At 46.5% G+C, this 25,680-nt stretch overlaps 1 protein-coding gene across 1 annotated transcript in view; it reads right to left on the reverse strand.

Annotated features, from left to right (window-relative positions):
• The window catches only part of LOC115127120 (hyccin 2-like), a 200,743-nt gene that overhangs the window by 118,524 nt on the left and 56,539 nt on the right, over positions 1-25,680 (reverse strand). The window contains exons 2-3 of the mRNA XM_065016440.1: positions 24,601-24,683; positions 156-222 (exon numbers count right to left, since the gene is read on the reverse strand). Of these exons, the coding sequence (XP_064872512.1) occupies positions 156-209 (54 nt within the window). The 5' untranslated portion in view covers positions 210-222; positions 24,601-24,683. The remainder of the gene's footprint in view (positions 1-155; positions 223-24,600; positions 24,684-25,680) is intronic.

The following is a 25,680-nucleotide window of genomic DNA, read 5'->3' on the forward strand; positions in this document are numbered from 1 at the left end:
TAGAGCTGACCAGCCTAGCTAACACTACCTAGCAAATAGATACTTGAGTTCAAGTATGTATATAAATATTAGTCCATTTAACAAGATGGACCCGCCCCCAATCACTGGTATGTATGGGGTGGGGGTGGGGGGTCTGAGTCATGTCTGTGGCCCACCTTGAATTCTGACAACCATTCCTCCACCACTCCTCCCTGCTCTGAGCCCAGCATCTTCCTCACACACCTAGAGAGGAGAGGGGAGAGAGACAGGAGAGGAGAGGGAGACAGAGACAGAGAGAGGAGAGAGACAGGAGAGAGAGGGAGAGAGACAGGAGAGAGAGGAGAGAGACAGGAGAGGAGGGAGACAGGAGAGGAGAGGGGGAGACAGGAGAGGAGAGAGAGGAGAGACAGGAGAGGAGAGAGAGGAGAGACAGGAGAGGAGAGAGACAGGAGAGACAGGAGAGGAGAGAGACAGGAGAGGAGAGAGACAGGAGAGAGAGACAGGAGAGACAGGAGAGGAGAGAGAGAGACAGGAGAGGAGAGAGACAGGAGAGGAGGAGAGAGAGGAGACAGGAGAGGAGAGAGACAGGAGAGGAGAGAGACAGGAGAGACAGGAGAGAGAGAGACAGGAGAGGAGAGACAGGAGAGAGAGAGACAGGAGAGAGACAGGAGAGGAGAGAGACAGGAGAGAGACAGGAGAGGAGAGAGACAGGAGAGAGACAGGAGAGAGAGAGGAGACAGGAGAGAGACAGGAGAGGAAAGGGGGAGAGACAGGGAGAGAGACAGGAGAGGGACAGGAGAGGAGAGAGACAGGAGAGAGAGACAGGAGAGGAGAGAGACAGGAGAGAGACAGGAGAGGAGAGAGACAGGAGAGGAGAGAGACAGGAGAGGAGAGAGACAGGAGAGGAGAGAGACAGGAGAGGAGAGAGACAGGAGAGGAAAGAAAGGGGAGATAGATAGGAGAGAGACAGGAGAGGGACAGGAGAGGAGAGAGACAGGAGAGGAGAGAGAGACAGGAGAGGAGAGAGAGGAGAGAGACAGGAGAGGAGAGAGAGGAGAGAGAACATGTTAACTCATTAGACCTGTTAACAGACTTGTTTTACTAACAATATCTGTGTCAATATCGCATAATCAACTTGCTTACAACCTGTTGTGGTGTGTTGTACAACCTGTTGTGGTGTGTTGTACAACCTGTTGTGGTGTGTTGTACAACCTGTTGTGGTGTGTTGTACAACCTGTTGTGGTGTGTTGTACAACCTGTTGTGGTATTCGCCTGACTGTTGTCATCAACGAGAAACTGTGTGTGTTGTCATTTGACTTCATTACTCAAAATGACATCGCCGAAGCAGACATTTTCACAGTGAAAGAGGCTTTATCTATGTTGGTTGGTGATAGGGATTAGGACACGACCTTGCACTTTGAAAAGAGATGATATTAAGGTGAGTGAAATAAGAAAATAGTAGATACATGTTTGATGCTGTGAAACAGCTCTCAGATTAGCAAGTCCTGTCAACTTTGTTGGAACAGATGAGCACATCAGCAGTGGAGCTTGAATGATTGTTCTGGGTCTCATGGAAATAGCTGACTATATACAGCTAAACACTGCAACAAACTAGTAGGTTGTTTTGTCTCGTTTCTACGGATGTAATTCATATGGAAATGGCCCAAGCTGCTTGCTATAGCTATCTACTTTCTGACAGAACACAATGTGTATACACTGACAATCACAAGTCTATCTTTCTAGAGATTAATAGAGGTGTATCTTTCTAGAGATTAATAGAGGTGTATCTGTCTAGAGATTAATAGAGGTCTATCTGTCTAGAGATTAATAGAGGTGTATCTTTCTAGAGATTAATAGAGGTGTATCTTTCTAGAGATTAATAGAGGTGTATCTTTCTAGAGATTAATAGAGGTGTATCTTTCTAGAGATTAATAGAGGTGTATCTGTCTAGAGATTAATAGAGGTGTATCTTTCTAGAGATTAATAGAGGTGTATCTGTCTAGAGATTAATAGAGGTGTACCTTTCTAGAGATTAATAGAGGTGTATCTGTCTAGAGATTAATAGAGGTGTATCTGTCTAGAGATTAATAGAGGTGTATCTGTCTAGAGATTAATAGAGGTGTATCTGTCTAGAGATTAATAGAGGTGTATCTTTCTAGAGATTAATAGAGGTCTATCTGTCTAGAGATTAATAGAGGTGTATCTGTCTAGAGATTAATAGAGGTGTATCTTTCTAGAGATTAATAGAGGTCTATCTGTCTAGAGATTAATAGAGGTGTATCTTTCTAGAGATTAATAGAGGTGTATCTGTCTAGAGATTAATAGAGGTGTATCTGTCTAGAGATTAATAGAGGTCTATCTGTCTAGAGATTAATAGAGGTGTATCTTTCTAGAGATTAATAGAGGTCTATCTGTCTAGAGATTAATAGAGGTCTATCTGTCTAGAGATTAATAGAGGTGTATCTTTCTAGAGATTAATAGAGGTCTATCTGTCTAGAGATTAATAGAGGTGTATCTTTCTAGAGATTAATAGAGGTGTATCTTTCTAGAGATTAATAGAGGTGTATCTTTCTAGAGATTAATAGAGGTGTACCCCAGGGTTCCATTTTAGCTCCTGTGTTGTTCTCAATTTTTATTTATGATCATTTATGATTTGGAAATGGGATGCAACCAGCAAAGTTACTTCTATATGCAGATTTATTTTTTAATTATTTTAATTATTTTTTTTTACCTTTATTTTACTAGGCAAGTCAGTTAAGAACAAATTCTTATTTTCAATGACGGCCTAGGAACAGTGGGTTAACTGCCTGTTCAGGGGCAGAACGAAAGATTTGTACCTTGTCAGCTCGGGGATTCGAACTTGCAACCTTTCGGTTACTAGTCCAACGCTCTAACCACTAGGCTTGTAGCGGTATTTATTAGAGAGGGGTAAAGAAAGATTTTGTTCGGGCGCCAGGCAGGTATTAACCATGCCGAAAGGAAAAGAGTAGAATAGAGAGAGTACCACTACCAGACCCACACACATCAGCAGAAGAGACTGCCTAGAGTGTAGCCTGTTTACCAGATAGCCAGTGGAGAGAAAAAAGAATACACACCCTATAAAACCCACATCACAGAATACACACCATATAAAACCCACATCACAGCACAGGGGTAACCCAAACACGAATACCTCATACAATAATACTAATACTAATAATGGCAGAGCAATTCAACAGCAACTTCATACAAGAACGAACCCAGTCATCAACATAGGATTTACAATAATCTGTATTATTTTCTAGTGGATGAGTGCAGAGGGTATGAATGTGGGGGTTGTTCATCGACACCACAAAGGCCTTAAAAATGTCCACAGTCTTCTCGGCCACATGTCATTAGTACACCCCACCTCAATACAGTTCACATAATATACAACTTGCAAGTAACCTACTAAAATGTCCATCCAAATACTTCTGGCAGGGAAATAATAGTCCAGCTCTAATGAACTTCTATAGGAAGTGCATTTGAAAAATAGAGAGTCTGTTGCAGGGTAAAGCACTGGAACGAGAGGGAAGAGAAAGAGAGAGAAAAAGAGAAATCTTAGCTGTGGTCTTCAGGCCTGCGGGTGTCTGACTGTCCGATGGTTTGTTGGTTTGTATGTTAAAGCTTCGCAACAATGTTGCTACGAATCCATGCGATCCATAACGGGCGCGGTACCAAACAAAAACAACCACGATCTAAAGCGATCACACCGATGATTGAGTTAACTACATTATAAACTACAAACGCTGAAAACAAACAACTTCTGCAGCACAGCACACACAATCAAACTGTCGCGCCACCCAAGAGCTCCTCCCCAAAGAGCTGAACGAGCTCTCTTTATCTCCTCCTTCCTTACTGCTCATGCGCTCTTAAAGTGGCAGCGCACGGTGAAGGCTCTGTGCAGATTTCGCCACACTCCTCCCCCCATGAAAAAACAATGCCTGTAGAAACAGAGAGGATGCAGGCTTTGACAGGTTCATGTTCCTGCTACACAAAACCAGGGAAGTCCTCCTCATCAGAGTCCTCCACGAAGAGGTCCTGCAGGTGTTACTTTTGCCTGCGATCCAGCTCTTCTGCCGTAGGGTAGCAGGGCTTTAGGTCAACAACATGCACTGTCCTGACATCTTCCCCAGTGTCCTCCAAACAGACCAAGTAGTTCACTGGTCCCAACTGCTGCACTACACGGTATGGACCTTTCCATCTCGAAGCTAGCTTGGCAGTGAACTTCTTAGATGCCTTTGACAGATGATGTGAACGTACCCAGACCCGAGACTGGGGTACATTCATGTGTAGAGACTGGGGTACATTCTGGGGTACAACCCTGATACATTCATGTGCTCCTTCTGATGACTATTGGCCCATAGAGAAACAATATTAGATGAAAACATGCTCAACTGAACTGTGTGCTGTCCTGTCAACACACTCACCCTGAGTAAGGCACAAGCCCAGTATGCTATAAACAGATGTAACCCAGAAAAGCTGCAACTTCAAGTGGCAGACTTTATTCAACATCATCTTGATTATAGAAGAGCAACACACATGGGGTCTGAGACTAAAACAAAGCAGGCCTCCCTTTTGATTCAGGCTGTTGAAGAACTCCAGACTGTGTTTCAGTCACTGCAGGCCTCCCTTTATGGTCATAAACTGGTCTTGAATGTACAAAAAACTAAATTCATGACCTTTACCAGAGCTAGAAATCTGTCAGAGAAGGTTAGTATTGTCACATCTGGTGGCTCATTGAAAACCTGTCATCCTACAAATACCTAGGTATCTGGTTGGATGACAAGTTGTCCTTTAAAGTTCATGTGGATAATCTTGTGAGGAAGCTTAACTTGAAATTGGATATTTATGTTTGTAATAAGGCTTGCTTCCCGCTTATGGCTGGAAGCTTGTTCAGGCCACTTTTCTCTCTGTAATTGATTACTGTGACTTGTTGTGACTGCATGCATCCTCCTCTGTCTGACAGAGACTGGAATCTGTATATAATGCATCCTTGGGCTTTATTACAAATGCCAAGTCACTCACCCACCATTGCACCTTGTACCAAATGAAAGGTTGGACCTCACTTTATATATCTACAAAGCCCTTTTAGGTAAACTCCCTCTTTACCTCTGTAGTCTGGTCTCCTTCACCACCAGCAGGTAAACTCCCTCTTTACCTCTGTAGTCTGGTCTCCTTCACCACCAGCAGGTAAACTCCCTCTGTAGTCTGGTCTCCTTCACCACCAGCAGGTAAACTCCCTCTGTAGTCTGGTCTCCTTCCCCACCAGCAGGTAAACTCCCTCTTTACCTCTGTAGTCTGGTCTCCTTCACCACCAGCAGGTAAACTCCCTCTGTGGTCTGGTCTCCTTCACCACCAGCAGGTAAACTCCCTCTGTAGTCTGGTCTCCTTCACCACCAGCAGGTAAACTCCCTCTGTAGTCTGGTCTCCTTCCCCACCAGCAGGTACACTCCCTCTGTAGTCTGGTCTCCTTCACCACCAGCAGGTAAACTCCCTCTTTACCTCTGTAGTCTGGTCTCCTTCACCACCAGCAGGTAAACTCCCTCTGTAGTCTGGTCTCCTTCACCACCAGCAGGTAAACTCCCTCTGTGGTCTGGTCTCCTTCCCCACCAGCAGGTAAACTCCCTCTTTACCTCTGTAGTCTGGTCTCCTTCACAACCAGCAGGTAAACTCCCTCTGTAGTCTGGTCTCCTTCACCACCAGCAGGTAAACTCCCTCTGTAGTCTGGTCTCCTTCACCACCAGCAGGTCAACTCCCTCTTTACCTCTGTAGTCTGGTCTCCTTCACCACCAGCAGGTAAACTCCCTCTTTACCTCTGTAGTCTGGTCTCCTTCACCACCAGCAGGTAAACTCCCTCTGTAGTCTGGTCTCCTTCACCACCAGCAGGTAAACTCCTCTGTAGTCTGGTCTCCTTCACCACCAGCAGGTCAACTCCCTCTTTACCTCTGTAGTCTGGTCTCCTTCACCACCAGCAGGTAAACTCCCTCTTTACCTCTGTAGTCTGGTCTCCTTCACCACCAGCAGGTAAACTCCCTCTGTAGTCTGGTCTCCTTCACCACCAGCAGGTAAACTCCCTCTGTAGTCTGGTCTCCTTCACCACCAGCAGGTAAACTCCCTCTGTAGTCTGGTCTCCTTCACCACCAGCAGGTCAACTCCCTCTTTACCTCTGTAGTCTGGTCTCCTTCACCACCAGCAGGTAAACTCCCTCTGTAGTCTGGTCTCCTTCACCACCAGCAGGTAAACTCCCTCTTTACCTCTGTAGTCTGGTCTCCTTCACCACCAGCAGGTAAACTCCCTCTGTAGTCTGGTCTCCTTCACCACCAGCAGGTAAACTCCCTCTGTAGTCTGGTCTCCTTCACCACCAGCAGGTCAACTCCCTTTACCTCTGTAGTCTGGTCTCCTTCACCACCAGCAGGTAAACTCCCTCTTTACCTCTGTAGTCTGGTCTCCTTCACCACCAGCAGGTAAACTCCCTCTGTAGTCTGGTCTCCTTCACCACCAGCAGGTAAACTCCTCTGTAGTCTGGTCTCCTTCACCACCAGCAGGTCAACTCCTTTACCTCTGTAGTCTGGTCTCCTTCACCACCAGCAGGTAAACTCCTCTTTACCTCTGTAGTCTGGTCTCCTTCACCACCAGCAGGTAACTCCCTCTGTAGTCTGGTCTCCTTCACCACCAGCAGGTAAACTCCCTCTGTAGTCTGGTCCCTTCACCACCAGCAGGTAAACTCCCTCTGTAGTCTGGTCTCCTTCACCACCAGCAGGTCAACTCCTCTTTACCTCTGTAGTCTGGTCTCCTTCACCACCAGCAGGTAAACTCCCTCTGTAGTCTGGTCTCCTTCACCACCAACAGGTCAACTCCCTCTTTTACCTCTGTAGTCTGGTCTCCTTCACCACCAGCAGGTAAACTCCCTCTGTAGTCTGGTCTCCTTCACCACCAGCAGGTAAACTCCCTCTGTAGTCTGGTCTCCTTCACCACCAGCAGGTAAACTCCTCTTTACCTGTAGTCTGGTCTCCTTCACCACCAGCAGGTAAACTCCCTGTAGTCTGGTCTCCTTCACCACCAGCAGGTAAACTCCCTCTGTAGTCTGGTCTCCTTCACCACCAGCAGGTAAACTCCCTCTTTACCTCTGTAGTCTGGTCTCCTTCACCACCAGCAGGTAAACTCCCTCTGCAGTCTGGTCTCCTTCACCACCAGCAGGTAAACTCCCTCTTTACCTCTGTAGTCTGATCTCCTTCACCACCAGCAGGTAAACTCCTCTTTACCTCTGTAGTCTGGTCTCCTTCACCACCAGCAGGTAAACTCCTCTGTAGTCTGGTCTCCTTCACCACCAGCAGGTAAACTCCCTCTGTAGTCTGGTCTCCTTCACCACCAGCAGGTAAACTCCCTCTGTAGTCTGGTCTCCTTCACCACCAGCAGGTAAACTCCTCTTTACCTCTGTAGTCTGGTCTCCTTCACCACCAGCAGGTAAACTCCCTCTGTAGTCTGGTCTCCTTCACCACCAGCAGGTAAACTCCCTCTGTAGTCTGGTCTCCTTCACCACCAGCAGGTCAACTCCCTCTTTACCTCTGTAGTCTGGTCTCCTTCACCACCAGCAGGTAAACTCCCTCTTTACCTCTGTAGTCTGGTCTCCTTCACCACCAGCAGGTAAACTCCCTCTGTAACTCCTCTGTAGTCTGGTCTCCTTCACCACCAGCAGGTAAACTCCCTCTTTACCTCTGTAGTCTGGTCTCCTTCACCACCAGCAGGTAAACTCCTCTTTACCTCTGTAGTCTGGTCTCCTTCACCACCAGCAGGTCAACTTCACCACCAGCAGGTAAACCTCTGTAGTCTGGTCTCCTTCACCACCAGCAGGTAAACTCCCTCTGTAGTCTGGTCTCCTTCACCACCAGCAGGTAAACTCCCTTTACTGTAGTCTGGTCTCCTTCACCACCAGCAGGTAAACTCCCTCTGTAGTCTGGTCTCCTTCACCACCAGCAGGTAAACTCCTTTACCTCTGTAGTCTGGTCTCCTTCACCACCAGCAGGTAAACTCCTTCACCACCAGCAGGTAAACTCCCTGGTCTCCTTCACCACCAGCAGGTAAACTCCCTCTTTACCTGTAGTCTGGTCTCCTTCACCACCAGCAGGTAAACTCCTCTGTAGTCTGGTCTCCTTCACCACCAGCAGGTAAACTCCCTCTGTAGTCTGGTCTCCTTCACCACCAGCAGGTAAACTCCCTTTACTCTGTAGTCTGGTCTCCTTCACCACCAGCAGGTAAACTCCTCTTTACCTCTGTAGTCTGGTCTTCACCACCAGCAGGTAAACTTCAGTCTGGTCTCCTTCACCAGCAGGTAAACTCCCTCTGTAGTCTGGTCTCCTTCACCACCAGCAGGTAAACTCCCTCTGTAGTCTGGTCTCCTTCACCACCAGCAGGTAAACTCCCTTTACCTCTGTAGTCTGGTCTCCTTCACCACCAGCAGGTAAACTCCCTCTGTAGTCTGGTCTCCTTCACCACCAGCAGGTAAACTCCCTCTGTAGTCTGGTCTCCTTCCCCACCAGCAGGTAAACTCCTCTGTAGTCTGGTCTCCTTCCCACCAGCAGGTAAACTCCCTCTGTAGTCTGGTCTCCTTCACCACCAGCAGGTAAACTCCCTCTGTAGTCTGGTCTCCTTCACCACCAGCAGGTAAACTCCCTCTGTAGTCTGGTCTCCTTCACCACCAGCAGGTAAACTCCCTCTGTAGTCTGGTCTCCTTCCCCACCAGCAGGTAAACTCCCTCTGTAGTCTGGTCTCCTTCCCCACCAGCAGGTAAACTCCCTCTTTACCTCTGTAGTCTGGTCTCCTTCACCACCAGCAGGTAAACTCCCTCTGTAGTCTGGTCTCCTTCACCACCAGCAGTTACCCGGTCTGCTAGGTGGTTGCTATGTTACCTACCCGGTCTGCTAGGTGGTTGCTATGTTACCTACCCGGTCTGCTAGGTGGTTGCTACTTAAAGTCCCAATGACATTCACACTGTTAGGTAAGACGGCCTTCTCTTCTTGTGCACCAGAGGTATGGAATAGTTTACAAGCCATTAGTCATCTAAAATCGAATCAAAGTTTGTCACGTGCGCCGAATACAACAGGTTGGTCGGGCCAATTGAGGTAGTATGTATATTTAAAGTGGCTATATGATAAACAGAGAGCAGCAGCAGAGTAAAAGAGGGGTTGGGGGGGCTCACAATGTAAATAGTCCAGGTAACCATTTGATTACAAACCAAATGCATGCTCTTCAACCGATCGCTACCTGCACCTACCCGCCTGTCCAATATCACTACTCTGGACGGCTCTGACTTAGAATAAGTGGACAACTACAAATACTTAGGTGTCTGGTTAGACTGTAAACTCTCCTTCCAGACCCATATCAAACATCTCCAATCCAAAGTGAAATGTAGAATTGGCTTCCTATTTCGCAACAAAGCATCCTTCCATGTCATCTACAAGACCCTGCTAGGTAAAGTCCCCCCTTATCTCTCCCAACTGTATTTAATTTATTTATTTATTTTGCTCCTTTGCACCCCATTATTTTTATTTCTACTTTGCACATTCTTCCATTGCAAAACTACCATTCCAGTGTTTTACTTGCTATATTGTATTTACTTTGCCACCATGGCCTTTTTTGCCTTTACCTCCCTTCTCACCTCATTTGCTCACATTTACATTTACATTTAAGTCATTTAGCAGACGCTCTTATCCAGAGCGACTTACAAATTGGTGCGTTCACCTTAAGACATCCAGTGGAACAGCCACTTTACAATAGTGCATCTAAATCTTTTAAGGGGGGTGAGAAGGATTACTTTATCCTATCCTAGGTATTCCTGAAAGAGGTGGGGTTTCAGGTGTCTCCGGAAGGTGGTGATTGACTCCGCTGTCCTGGCGTCGTGAGGGAGTTTGTTCCACCATTGGGGGGCCAGAGCAGCGAACAGTTTTGACTGGGCTGCGCGGGAACTGTACTTCCTCAGTGGTAGGGAGGCGAGCAGGCCAGAGGTGGATGAACGCAGTGCCCTTGTTTGGGTGTAGGGCCTGATCAGAGCCTGGAGGTACTGAGGTGCCGTTCCCCTCACAGCTCCGTAGGCAAGCACCATGGTCTTGTAGCGGATGCGAGCTTCAACTGGAAGCCAGTGGAGAGAGCGGAGGAGCGGGGTGACGTGAGAGAACTTGGGACTCACATTGTATATAGACTTGTTTATACTGTATTATTGACTGTATGTTTGTTTTACTCCATGTGTAACTCTGTGTCGTTGTATCTTTCGAACTGCTTTGCTTTATCTTGGCCAGGTCGCAATTGTAAATGAGAACTTGTTCTCAACTTGCCTACCTGGTTAAATAAAGGTGAAATTTAAAAAATAAAAAAATAGTTGATTGGAGGAGACTGTGTATGGAGGTGGGGGGGCTCAGCAGCAAAAGGTAGGGAAGAAGAGGAGTTTGAGATAACTGGAGGGATAGAGATGGGGGAGGAGTGGAGCAAGAGAAGAGTGGAGAGGAAGAGGAGAGTGAAGAGGGAAAGTAGAGGGAGAGAAGGAGGGAGTTGAAACAGAGGGAGAGGAGGGAGCAGAGGATAAACGAGGGAGAAGAGAAAGAGGGAGAGGAGGAAGCAGAGGATAAACGAGGGAGAAGAGAAAGAGGGAGAGGAAGAAGAGGGAGAGGAGGAAGAAGAGGGAGAGGAGGAAGAAGGAGAGGAGGAAGCAGAGGATAAACGAGGGAGAATAGAAAGAGGGAGAGGAAGAAGAGGGAGAGGAGGAAGAAGAGGGAGAGGAGGAAGAAGAGGGAGAGGAGGAAGCAGAGGATAAACGAGGGAGAAGAGAAAGAGGGAGAGGAGGAAGCAGAGGGAGAGGAGGAAGCAGAGGATAAACGAGGGAGAATAGAAAGAGGGAGAGGAGGAAGCAGAGGGAGAGGAGGAAGCAGAGGATAAACGAGGGAGAAGAGAAAGAGGGAGAGGAGGAAGCAGAGGGAGAGGAGGAAGCAGAGGATAAACGAGGGAGAATAGAAAGAGGGAGAGGAGGAAGCAGAGGGAGAGGAGGAAGCAGAGGATAAACGAGGGAGAAGAGAAAGAGGGAGAGGAAGAAGAGGGAGAGGAGGAAGCAGAGGATAAACGAGGGAGAATAGAAAGAGGGAGAGGAGGAAGCAGAGGGAGAGGAGGAAGCAGAGGGAGAGGAGGAAGCAGAGGGAGAGGAGGAAGCAGAGGGAGAGGAGGAAGCAGAGGATAAACGAGGGAGAATAGAAAGAGGGAGAGGAGGAAGCAGAGGGAGAGGAGGAAGCAGAGGGAGAGGAGGAAGCAGAGGGAGAGGAGGAGGGAGAGGAGGAAGCAGAGGGAGAGGAGGAAGCAGAGGATAAACGAGGGAGAATAGAAATAGGGAGAGGAGGAAGCAGAGGGAGAGGAGGAAGCAGAGGATAAACGAGGGAGAATAGAAAGAGGGAGAGGAGGAAGCAGGGAGGGAGAGCAGAGGAGAGGAGGAAGCAGAGGGAGAGGAGGAAGCAGAGGGAGAGGAGGAAGCAGAGGATAAACGAGGGAGAATAGAAAGAGGGAGAGGAGGAAGCAGAGGGAGAGGAGGAAGCAGAGGGAGAGGAGGAAGCAGAGGGAGAGGAGGAAGCAGAGGGAGAGGAGGAAGCAGAGGGAGAGGAGGAAGCAGAGGGAGAGGAGGAAGCAGAGGGAGAGGAGGAAGCAGAGGATAAACGAGGGAGAAGAGAAAGAGGGAGAGGAAGAAGAGGGAGAGGAGGAAGAAGAGGGAGAGGAGGAAGCAGAGGGAGGGGAGGATGAAAGAGGGAGGGGAGGGGGAAGAACACACCTGAGAGGCAAGTAATTCAGTTCCATGTAGTGTGTCTGCCCCAAGTCCCACCATTCACCCTTGTACCACACAGCCTGGGTCTGAAGTGACAGTGGCAGGGATTTTGGAGTTGTTTTTAAAAGTGGTAGGACCTTAAATCTATTCAAGAGCTTGTAATGCGTTACAAAAACAAAATGTGCTGGGTTGACCATCTTGACCACTTAGTACAGACCAGGCCCTTGTGCATTAACTTTGTGACATGGCTACAGTGACAGGAAGAGAGGAGCCAAGAATGTGGCACCAGGGCGTGGCGTGAGGACCGAGGTGGAACTCATTTGAAAGCAGGTGAAGTTTGAAGGGTGCAAGAGTGGGTGTGTGGTGTGCATCCGGAGTGGACGCAGGGCAAAGAGTGGGAGAAACCTCCTTTGGATGCTCTAGGTGTTCTGTGCTTCGCAGGATGAGGCCATGCTTCCAGAAGTTATTTTTTTCCCCAGCCCCCTCCTGTACACCCCGTTCACCCATGACTGCGTGGCGACGCACACATCCAACTCAATCATCAGAGTTGTCAGACGACAACAGCAGTAGGCCTGATTACCAACAATGACGACACAGCCTACAGGGAGGAGGTGAGGGCCCTGGGAGAGTGGTGCCAGGGGAACAACCTCTCACTCAACGTCAACAAAACTACAGGAGCTGATCGTGGAATTCGGAAACAGCAGAGGGAGCACTCTACTATTCACAGACGGGACCGCAGGTGGAGAAGGTGGAAAGCTTCAAGTTCCTCGGCCTACACGTCACTGACAATCTGAAATGGTCCACCCACACAGACAGTGTGGTGAAGGTGGCGCAACAGCACCTCTTAAACCTCGGGAGGCTGAACATTTTTGGGCTTGGCACCTAAAACCCTCACTAACTTTTACAGATGCACAATTGAGAGCATCATGTCGTGCTGTATCACTGCCTGGTACGGCAACTGCACCGCCCACAACCGCAGGGCTCTCCAGAGGGTGGTGCAGTCTGCCCAGCGCATCACCGGGGGCAAACAACCTGCCCTCTATGACACCTACAGCACCCTATGTTGCAGGAAGGACAGAAATACCATCAAGGACAAAAAACACCTTGTGGTTGTGTCTGGTCTGGACTAAATCTTATTGAGGCTACCTACATGTTGTGTCTGGTCTGGACTAAATCTTATTGAGAGGTTACCTACATGTTGTGTCTGGTCTGGACTAAATCCTATTGAGAGGTTACCTACATGTTGTGTCTGGTCTGGACTAAATCCTATTGAGAGGTTATCTACATGTTGTGTCTGGTCTGGACTAAATCTTATTGAGAGGCTACCTACATGTTGTGTCTGGTCTGGACTAAATCCTATTGAGAGGCTACCTACATGTTGTGTCTGGTCTGGACTAAATCCTATTGAGAGGCTACCTACATGTTGTGTCTGGTCTGGACTAAATCTTATTGAGAGGTTACCTACATGTTGTGTCTGGTCTGGACTAAATCTTATTGAGAGGTTACCTACATGTTGTGTCTGGTCTGGACTAAATCCTATTGAGAGGTTATCTACATGTTGTGTCTGGTCTGGACTAAATCCTATTGAGAGGTTATCTACATGTTGTGTCTGGTCTGGACTAAATCCTATTGAGAGGTTCGGTCTGGTCTAAATCTTATTGAGAGGTTACCTACATGTTGTGTCTGGTCTGGACTAAATCTTATTGAGGCTACCTACATGTTGTGTCTGGTCTGGACTAAATCTTATTGAGAGGTTACCTACATGTTGTGTCTGGTCTGGACTAAATCCTATTGAGAGGTTACCTACATGTTGTGTCTGGTCTGGACTAAATCCTATTGAGAGGTTATCTACATGTTGTGTCTGGTCTGGACTAAATCTTATTGAGAGGCTACCTACATGTTGTGTCTGGTCTGGACTAAATCCTATTGAGAGGCTACCTACATGTTGTGTCTGGTCTGGACTAAATCCTATTGAGAGGCTACCTACATGTTGTGTCTGGTCTGGACTAAATCTTATTGAGAGGTTACCTACATGTTGTGTCTGGTCTGGACTAAATCCTATTGAGAGGTTACCTACATGTTGTGTCTGGTCTGGACTAAATCCTATTGAGAGGTTATCTACATGTTGTGTCTGGTCTGGACTAAATCATATTGAGAGGTTATCTACATGTTGTGTCTGGTCTGGACTAAATCCTATTGAGAGGTTCGGTCTGGTCTAAATCTTATTGAGAGGTTACCTACATGTTGTGTCTGGTCTGGACTAAATCTTATTGACAGGTTATCTCCATGTTGTGTCTGGTCTGGACTAAATCTTATTGAGAGGCTACCTACATGTTGTGTCTGGTCTGGACTAAATCTTATTGAGAGGTTATCTACATGTTGTGTCTGGTCTGGACTAAATCCTATTGAGAGGTTTGGTCTGGTCTAAATCTTATTGAGAGGTTACCTACATGTTGTGTCTGGTCTGGACTAAATCTTATTGAGAGGCTACCTACATGTTGTGTCTGGTCTGGACTAAATCTTATTGAGAGGCTACCTACATGTTGTGTCTGGTCTGGACTAAATCTTATTGAGAGGCTACCTACATGTTGTGTCTGGTCTGGACTAAATCTTATTGAGAGGCTACCTACATGTTGTGTCTGGTCTGGACTAAATCTTATTGAGAGGCTACCTACATGTTGTGTCTGGTCTGGACTAAATCTTATTGAGAGGCTACCTACATGTTGTGTCTGGTCTGGACTAAATCTTATTGAGAGGCTACCTACATGTTGTGTCTGGTCTGGACTAAATCTTATTGAGAGGTTACCTACATGTTGTGTCTGGTCTGGACTAAATCTTATTGAGGGGCTACCTACATGTTGTGTCTGGTCTGGACTAAATCTTATTGAGAGGCTACCTACATGTTGTGTCTGGTCTGGACTAAATCTTATTGAGAGGTTACCTACATGTTGTGTCTGGTCTGGTCTAAATCTTATTGAGAGGTTACCTACATGTTGTGTCTGGTCTGGACTAAATCTTATTGAGAGGCTACCTACATGTTGTGTCTGGTCTGGACTAAATCTTATTGAGAGGCTACCTACATGTTGTGTCTGGTCTGGACTAAATCTTATTGAGAGCTACCTACATGTTGTGTCTGGTCTGGACTAAATCTTATTGAGAGGCTACCTACATGTTGTGTCTGGTCTGGACTAAATCTTATTGAGAGGCTACCTACATGTTGTGTCTGGTCTGGACTAAATCTTATTGAGAGGCTACCTACATGTTGTGTCTGGTCTGGACTAAATCTTATTGAGAGGTTACCTACATGTTGTGTCTGGTCTGGACTAAATCTTATTGAGAGGCTACCTTACATGTTGTGTCTGGTCTGGACTAAATCTTATTGAGAGGTTACCTACATGTTGTGTCTGGTCTGGTCTAAATCTTATTGAGAGGCTACCTACATGTTGTGTCTGGTCTGGACTAAATCTTATTGAGAGGCTACCTACATGTTGTGTCTGGTCTGGACTAAATCTTATTGAGAGGCTACCTACATGTTGTGTCTGGTCTGGACTAAATCTTATTGAGAGGTTACCTACATGTTGTGTCTGGTCTGGACTAAATCTTATTGAGAGGTTACCTACATGTTGTGTCTGGTCTGGACTAAATCTTATTGAGAGGCTACCTACATGTTGTGTCTGGTCTGGACTAAATCTTATTGAGAGGTTACCTACATGTTGTGTCTGGTCTGGTCTAAATCTTATTGAGAGGCTACCTACATGTTGTGTCTGGTCTGGACTAAATCTTATTGAGAGGCTACCTACATGTTGTGTCTGGTCTGGACTAAATCTTATTGAGAGGCTACCTACATGTTGTGTCTGGTCTGGACTAAATCTTATTGAGAGGTTTGGTCTGGACTAAATCTTATTGAGAGGCTACCTACATGTTGTGTCTGGTCTGGACTAAATCCTATTGAGAGGTTTGGTCTGGACTAAATCTTATTGAGAGGCTACCTACATGTTGTGTCTGGTCTGGACTAAATCCTATTGAGAGGTTATCTACATGTTGTGTCTGGTCTGGACTAAATCCTATTGAGAGGTTTGGTCTGGACTAAATCTTATTGAGAGGTTATCTACATTTTGCAATAGTCTCTGATTAGATGTTTGCATTTTTACAGAAGGAATCGTTGTCAATCCAATAGCCTTCTTTGTGGATATTGTCCTCTGGACATATTTTGGAGAATTGCTTTATTTATATGTAAATAATATTTTTAAGTATATTATACTTGGTACATTTTGTGTGAGTAATTTGTTCAAATTTACTACAATTTAAATACTCATGTTATTGTATTGAGTGTTAGTGAGTGTCTTTACACACAAAGACAAAATGAGTGTTATTCATTTTTACATGAATGTGGTGTCATATTAAGGATGAGCTTGTGCTCTTTACAACTAAGTTAATTTGTCATTGTTCTTTGTTTTTGAGCTATGTCTGTTTGAAATGTGAGAAAATGAGCTTCATCTTGAAAATTCTCAGTAATCTACAACAGCATTGTAGAATTCTATTGGGCCTAAAGGTTTAAAGAATGCAGCACAGCAACGTGACAGTTTCGCCATGATGCTCTGTCCTGATGTAAAGACTATCAACTGTGTCTGGGTAGTATTAGCAGGTTCAAGGTGAGGTTTATTCAAGGTGATGGCTAACAAATCATTACACAATAACTGACAGTCAGATGCCCGTGAGAAGACGGGAGATTCGCCACCTCTCCTCTACTCACACAAGGCTGGTGTATTATATAAGCAGGCCCTCACCTGTCACAATGAATCTAGCAATATGAATCCACTGTACACCAACCGTTAAAGCCTCCTGCCCTTGAACAGAGACAGTAGCGTGCGTGACCAAATAACTGAACATTCCAGAACAAAAAGTTTAGGTTTATCATTACGATGATAACATGTTTTTGATAGATCTTTATTTTATAATTTTGTATCCTTGGACTGTTTACTAACTAGCCTGTAAGTAAGCATTTCACTGCCAGGTCTACACCTGTTGTATTCGGCGCGCGTGACAAATAAACTTTGATTGGATTTGTAACTCCGCAAAATAGTAGAAATTGTTGCATGTTGCGTTTGTATTTTTGATCAGAAAAATAAACAATGTACCAGTAATGCTTTCCCAGCTAACCAAAATTGGCTGTGCGCAAGATCCCAGAACATTGAGGTTGCGGCAAATATTCTCACAAGACAAAAACTGTCCAGTCATGCGGAGGATTATCGATGGGTCAGCTGGCAACGTGATTATAGTCAGCTGGCAACGTGATTATAGTCAGCTGGCAACGTGATTATAGTCAGCTGGCAACGTGATTATAGTCAGCTGGCAACGTGATTATAGTCGTGATTATAGTCAGCTGGCAACGTGATTATAGTCAGCTGGCAACGTGATTATAGTCAGCTGGCAACGTGATTATAGTCAGCTGGCAACGTGATTATAGTCAGCTGACAACGTGATTATAGTCAGCAGGCAACGTGATTATAGTCAGCTGGCAACGTGATTATAGTCAGCTGACAACGTGATTATAGTTAGCTGACGTCACCAAAACAATGTGCTTCCATTGGGCAGAGGTCAGCGTGTTGTGATTCTGGAAGGCCAAACTGCTAGCAAGAATGACAAGAAATTCGCTAACTGTAACAATGTTGTTGTTTTTTTGAGAGAGAGACAATTGCTCATTGATGTAGTTTTCAATAAACATTGGAGACGAAAAATAGGTTACATGTTGTCAACAATGTAAGCCGACCCAGTCACCCAGTCAACCCAGTCACCCAGCCAACCCAGTCAACCCAGTCACCCAGTCAACCCAGTCACCCAGTCAACCCAGTCACCCAGTCAACCCAGTCACCCAGTCAACCCAGTCACCCAGCCAACCCAGTCACCCAGCCAACCCAGTCACCCAGTCAACCCAGTCCAGCCACCCAGTCAACCAGCCAACCCAGTCACCCAGCCAACCCAGCCAACCCAGTCACCCAGCCAACCCAGTCACCCAGTCACCCAGCCAACATTCACCCAGTCAAACCATGTTACTAAAACATTCACCTGATGCCAACCCAGTCACCCAGAACACATTTGTTCTGTTCTTCCTAAACCATTTAAGTGGGGACATTGTTGAGACAAACGACATGTTACTAAAACATTCACCTGATGTAACAAGAACGTTCCCAGAACACATTTGTTCTGTAAGAGTTCCTAAACCATTTAAGGTTGGGATCGTTGTGGGCATATGACAGGAGAAGGGTTCCTAAACCCTTTAAGGTTGGGATCGTTGTGGGCATATGACAGGAGAAGGGTTCCTAAACCATTTAAGGTTGGGATCGTTGTGGGCATATGACAGGAGAAGGGTTCCTAAACCCTTTAAGGTTGGGATCGTTGTGGGCATATGACAGGAGAAGGGTTCCTAAACCCTTTAAGGTTGGGATCGTTGTGGGCATATGACAGGAGAAGGGTTCCTAAACCCTTTAAGGTTGGGATCGTTGTGGGCATATGACAGGAGAAGGGTTCCTAAACCCTTTAAGGTTGGGATCGTTGTGGGCATATGACACTCTGCACCGGTTATTGACTGAAGACTTGGGGCGGCAGGGTAGCCTAGTGGTTAGAGCGTTGGACTCCGAAAGGTTCGAATCCCCGAGCTGACAAGGTACAAATCTGTCGTTCTGCCCCGGTTTCTAGGCAGTCATTGAAAATAAGAATTTGTTCTTAACTGGCTTGCCTAATTAAATAAAAGGTACAATTAAAATTAATCAACTTAATACGCTGAAAATTGGTCCCTAACATGGCTGCTTGTTAAAGAAGAGAGGGACAGAGATACTTAACATGGGTACATTCAGAAACTACTCTCACCTACAGTAACCATATACTTTGGCTGCTTGTTAAAGAAGAGCTGGAGAGAGAGAGGGAGAGAGATACTTAACATGGGTACATTCAGAAACTACTCTCACCTACAGTAACCATATACTATACGAACCACTGCCCGCTTTGAGTAAGAAATCGTGAATGTATTTACGTGAAATGCCTGGGATCTCTGGGTGAACAGGGCAGCCTTGGAAAGGGGGTTGGACCTTTACGCGGCACACATGTAAGTCTGGGATTGTCTGAAAGGGTTCTAACAAGTCTTCTACTGTTGTCCTCCTTTGTAGTTGTGACCTGAACAGAACTAGAGTTGATTTTCCTTCTATTCACTCTTCAGGATGCTCCTTTGAAGATAGGCTAGCCAGCCGTATCGATGGTTCCCCTAGTGGGGTGATGAGAGTAGCGTAAAACGATGGTTTGAGCAGAGTAACAGGATGGGCCTACTTGAAGATACTTTACTTAGGACAGCTAATCAGCCATATCAGTGATAGTCAGTCACCTCCCGGACAATGTTCCCCACCTCGTGTTGAGATTCAAACCATTTTAACCATGCAGCTGCTGTTTCACGCTTTTCTGGTCTAATGTGTTTTTTTCCAAAACAATCATTTATACCTTTTGGACAACACAGGCGGTTCTGGAATGCTGTCTGGCCTCACTTCAGGGCGGTGACTACTCACGGTGCAACGTTATGGAAAACAATGACCTCACTTCAGGGTGGTGACTACTCACGGTGCAACGTTATGGAAAACAATGACCTCACTTCAGGGTGGTGACTACTCACGGTGCAACGTTATGGAAAACACTGTCTGACCTCACTTCAGGGTGGTGACTACTCACGGTGCAACGTTATGGAAAACAATGACCTCACTTCAGGGCGGTGACTACTCACGGTGCAACGTTCTGGAAAACACTGACCTCACTTCAGGGCGGTGACTACTCACGGTGCAACGTTATGGAAAACACTGTCTGACCTCACTTCAGGGCGGTGACTACTCACGGTGCAACGTTCTGGAAAACACCGTCTGACCTCACTTCAGGGCGGTGACTACTCACGGTGCAACGTTATGGAAAACACTGTCTGACCTCACTTCAGGGCGGTGACTACTCACGGTGCAACGTTCTGGAAAACACTGTCTGACCTCACTTCAGGGCGGTGACTACTCACGGTGCAACGTTCTGGAAAACACTGTCTGACCTCACTTCAGGGCGGTGACTACTCACGGTGCAACGTTCTGGAAAACACTGACCTCACTTCAGGGCGGTGACTACTCACGGTGCAACGTTCTGGAAAACACTGACCTCACTTCAGGGCGGTGACTACTCACGGTGCAACGTTCTGGAAAACACTGACCTCACTTCAGGGCGGTGACTACTCACGGTGCAACGTTATGGTAAACACTGTCTGGCCTCACTTCAGGGTGGTGACTACTCACGGTGCAACGTTATGGAAAACACTGTCTGACCTCACTTCAGGGCGGTGACTACTCACGGTGCAACGTTATGGTAAACACTGACCTCACTTCAGGGTGGTGACTACTCACGGTGCAACGTTCTGGAAAACACTGTCTGACCTCACTTCAGGGCGGTGACTACTCACGGTGCAACGTTATGGTAAACACTGACCTCACTTCAGGGTGGTGACTACTCACGGTGCAACGTTATGGAAAACACTGACCTCACTTCAGGGTGGTGACTACTCACGGTGCAACGTTATGGAAAACACTGACCTCACTTCAGGGCGGTGACTACTCACGGTGCAACGTTATGGAAAACACTGACCTCACTTCAGGGCGGTGACTACTCACGGTGCAACGTTATGGAAAACACTGACCTCACTTCAGGGTGGTGACTACTCACGGTGCAACGTTATGGAAAACACTGACCTCACTTCAGGGCGGTGACTACTCACGGTGCAACGTTATGGTAAACACTGTCTGGCCTCACTTCAGGGAGGTGACTACTCACGGTGCAACGTTATGGAAAACACTGACCTCACTTCAGGGTGGTGACTACTCACGGTGCAACGTTCTGGAAAACACTGACCTCACTTCAGGGTGGTGACTACTCACGGTGCAACGTTATGGAAAACACTGTCTGACCTCACTTCAGGGCGGTGACTACTCACGGTGCAACGTTATGGAAAACACTGTCTGGCCTCACTTCAGGGTGGTGACTACTCACGGTGCAACGTTATGGAAAACACTGTCTGGCCTCACTTCAGGGTGGTGACTACTCACGGTGCAACGTTATGGAAAACACTGTCTGACCTCACTTCAGGGTGGTGACTACTCACGGTGCAACGTTATGGTAAACACTGTACACTGTCTGACCTCACTTCAGGGCGGTGACTACTCACGGTGCAACGTTATGGAAAACACTGACCTCACTTCAGGGCGGTGACTACTCACGGTGCAACGTTATGGAAAACACTGTCTGACCTCACTTCAGGGCGGTGACTACTCACGGTGCAACGTTATGGAAAACACTGTCTGGCCTCACTTCAGGGCGGTGACTACTCACGGTGCAACGTTATGGAAAACACTGTCTGGCCTCACTTCAGGGCGGTGACTACTCACGGTGCGACGTTATGGAAAACACTGACCTCACTTCAGGGCGGTGACTACTCACGGTGCGACGTTATGGAAAACACTGACCTCACTTCAGGGCGGTGACTACTCACGGTGCAACGTTATGGAAAACACTGTCTGACCTCACTTCAGGGTGGTGACTACTCACGGTGCAACGTTATGGTAAACACTGTCTGGCCTCACTTCAGGGCGGTGACTACTCACGGTGCAACGTTATGGTAAACACTGACCTCACTTCAGGGCGGTGACTACTCACGGTGCAACGTTATGGAAAACACTGTCTGACCTCACTTCAGGGCGGTGACTACTCACGGTGCAACGTTATGGAAAACACTGACCTCACTTCAGGGCGGTGACTACTCACGGTGCAACGTTATGGAAAACACTGACCTCACTTCAGGGTGGTGACTACTCACGGTGCAACGTTATGGAAAACACTGTCTGGCCTCACTTCAGGGCGGTGACTACTCACGTTGCAACGTTATGGAAAACACTGTCTGGCCTCACTTCAGGGCGGTGACTACTCACGGTGCAACGTTATGGAAAACACTGTCTGGCCTCACTTCAGGGCGGTGACTACTCACGGTGCAACGTTATGGAAAACACTGTCTGGCCTCACTTCAGGGCGGTGACTACTCACGGTGCAACGTTATGGAAAACACTGACCTCACTTCAGGGCGGTGACTACTCACGGTGCGACGTTATGGAAAACACTGACCTCACTTCAGGGCGGTGACTACTCACGGTGCAACGTTATGGAAAACACTGTCTGACCTCACTTCAGGGTGGTGACTACTCACGGTGCAACGTTATGGAAAACACTGTCTGACCTCACTTCAGGGTGGTGACTACTCACGGTGCAACGTTATGGTAAACACTGTCTGGCCTCACTTCAGGGCGGTGACTACTCACGGTGCAACGTTCTGGAAAACACTGTCTGACCTCACTTCAGGGTGGTGACTACTCACGGTGCAACGTTATGGAAAACACTGACCTCACTTCAGGGCGGTAACTACTCACGGTGCAACGTTATGGTAAACACTGTCTGGCCTCACTTCAGGGTGGTGACTACTCACAGTGCAACGTTATGGAAAACACTGACCTCACTTCAGGGCGGTGACTACTCACAGTGCAACGTTATGGAAAACACTGACCTCACTTCAGGGCGGTGACTACTCACGGTGCAACGTTATGGAAAACACTGACCTCACTTCAGGGCGGTGACTACTCACAGTGCAACGTTATGGAAAACACTGACCTCACTTCAGGGCGGTAACTACTCACGGTGCAACGTTATGGAAAACACTGTCTGGCCTCACTTCAGGGTGGTGACTACTCACAGTGCAACGTTATGGAAAACACTGACCTCACTTCAGGGCGGTGACTACTCACGGTGCAACGTTATGGAAAACACTGACCTCACTTCAGGGCGGTGACTACTCACGGTGCAACGTTATGGAAAACACTGACCTCACTTCAGGGCGGTGACTACTCACGGTGCAACGTTATGGAAAACACTGACCTCACTTCAGGGCGGTGACTACTCACGGTGCAACGTTATGGAAAACACTGACCTCACTTCAGGGCGGTGACTACTCACGGTGCAACGTTATGGAAAACACTGACCTCACTTCAGGGCGGTGACTACTCACGGTGCAACGTTATGGAAAACACTGACCTCACTTCAGGGCGGTGACTACTCACAGTGCAACGTTATGGAAAACACTGACCTCACTTCAGGGCGGTGACTACTCACGGTGCAACGTTATGGAAAACACTGACCTCACTTCAGGGCGGTGACTACTCACGGTGCAACGTTATGGAAAACAATTCTCAGCTTCTCACAGCACATCCCTCTCGAAACAAAAATATTCATATTTTTCATATTACACAACGCATAGTACGGAAACGTCATATGACCCGATTCAGTAAACTAAGAGTATGGTCGCAAGTCACGACTTCACAGGAGAGCTGTTTCAAAGTAAAAAATGCGTTTTGGCAGAAATACCTTCTTGAACACGTGAATTTTCATGTGCCTTAATATCAAACTAATATGCCATCTGTAAATACGAATACATTTTAACTACGAGCCCAGTTGGTTTAGCCACAGAAAAAGTGAGCAACCTTCACGCTAGCCATGATTGGCTGAGATAAGTGGGCTGGACATGCCGAGAGATGAGTTTGGATTGGTCAGCCATGCACCCATGACCAGCTCTGAAACCAGATTGCATAGTGGAGAAGGTACGGTGGAATTCAAAATGGTCGCTGATCTGTTTGTTAACTTGGCTTTCGAAGACCTTAGAAAGGCAGGGTAGGATAGATATAGGATAGATATAGGTCTGTAACAGTTTGGGTCTAGAGTGTCTCCCCCTTTGAAGAGGGGGATGACCGCAGCAGCTTCCAATCTTTGGGGATCTCAGACGATACGAAAGAGAGGTTGAACAAGCTAGTAATTGGGGTTGCAACAATTTCTGCGGATAATTTGATTTGGTTAGAGAAGCCTGGTTCTGAACAAGGCGTATATGAAGCTCTCCCATTTCTCTTCTTTCTGTGCCACCTACCTCTGACCCCATTTACTTGACCGATCGATTGTTTGGTTGATATCTGTCGACCGACGGACTTTTTAAGTCTTGTTTGGGGATGTCCAACTGCATTTCTGATTATGTTAATGAGCTGTGGAGCTTCTCAGTCATTTTTTTCTTCACCTCAAACAGCAAGTAAACAAAGTCATTGAGAATGACAACAGTTCCTCAATGTATCTGAAAAATATTTTCAGCTCTGTCCCTTTCGATAACCACAAGCCTCAATATAAAAAAGGGAAAAATGTCATCATCTGATCCAGTGTTAACGTCATAAAATACTGGATTACTTCTTATCCCTAGCGCAAATACAAGTATCTGTCCGGAGCTCACTGGAATAGGCCCAGAATAGTTAATAATAGCAAGCTTCTGGCCAGACCCAGTTGATACAATGTTTCAAGTTCTTTGCAGATGGGATTGATAACAGTTTAAAGTTCAATTATAACAACATTTTCGTATATCAAAATAGTAGATTTTATTAAAACACATCGGGTGTGTCTGGTCAATTTTTAAACATGTATTTTTCCAATCGATCAATCGAAAGAACAGCCCACTCTAGATTGACAAAGATGAATAAAAAAAAATGGGTCGGGGACAGCCCTAGTGCCCCCTACGGAGGCTATGAGACAGTGAAGAAATCAGTACAACACAGGCCCCCAAAATGGAATAACAGAGAAAGATCATTGGACAAATGACTGAGAAACTACGTTTTTTTTTTTTTTTTTTTTTACTGAGTGGAGTGGCCGTTCACCCCTGACCTTACCTCACTCTTCCAGAGTTCAGATGTCCACCAGGTGAAAAAGCTGGGTGTCCGTGCGGTCACTCATCTGTCGCTCGCTCAGTCACCTAGAAAATGAGAGAACAATGAGTCAGGTTGGTTGGTATTGAGAGGATCTATGGTGTAACTGGATGACAGTTGGCTTGTTCGGGTCTAGTAAAGCTAGACCAATTTTGGTCGACAATTATGACACCTTCTGGATTAGGCCTGGCTACTTTGTGGAAGATGGAATTCACCTGGGTGAAAATGGCTCCCGGCTGTTGTCATCAAACATTGGAAAGGTTCTTGGTCAACTAAATTCATGCGAGGACAATATTATCAGTACATGGAAAGTCACTTTTTACCATCTCCTCTTTAGTCTCTATGAGAGTTGTACATGTTGTATCTGAAGGTGGTGTTAACCCGGAGAAACGTTCTTTAGTCTCTATGAGAGTTGTACATGTTGTATCTGAAGGTGGTGTTAACCCGGAGAAACGTTCTTTAGTCTCTATGAGAGTTGTACATGTTGTATCTGAAGGTGGTGTTAACCCGGAGAAACGTTCTTTAGTCTCTATGAGAGTTGTACATGTTGTATCTGAAGGTGGTGTTAACCCGGAGAAACGTTCTTTAGTCTCTATGAGAGTTGTACATGTATCTGAAGGTGGTGCTAACCAGAGAAACGTTCTTTAGTCTCTATGAGAGTTGTACATGTTGTATCTGAAGGTGGTGTTAACCCGGAGAAACGTTCTTTAGTCTCTATGAGAGTTGTACATGTTGTATCTGAAGGTGGTGTTAACCCGGAGAAACGTTCTTTAGTCTCTATGAGAGTTCTACATGTTGTATCTGAAGGTGGTGTTAACCCGGAGAAACGTTCTTTAGTCTCTATGAGAGTTGTACATGTTGTATCTGAAGGTGGTGATATAATGGTGTTAACCCGGAGAAACGTTCTTTAGTCTCTATGAGAGTTGTACATGTATCTGAAGGTGGTGCTAACCAGAGAAACGTTCTTTAGTCTCTATGAGAGTTGTACATGTTGTATCTGAAGGTGGTGTTAACCCGGAGAAATGTTCTTTAGTCTCTATGAGA

The sequence above is a fragment of the Oncorhynchus nerka genome, linkage group LG3 (assembly GCF_034236695.1).
Source record: "Oncorhynchus nerka isolate Pitt River linkage group LG3, Oner_Uvic_2.0, whole genome shotgun sequence".
Lineage (NCBI taxonomy): Eukaryota > Metazoa > Chordata > Actinopteri > Salmoniformes > Salmonidae > Oncorhynchus > Oncorhynchus nerka.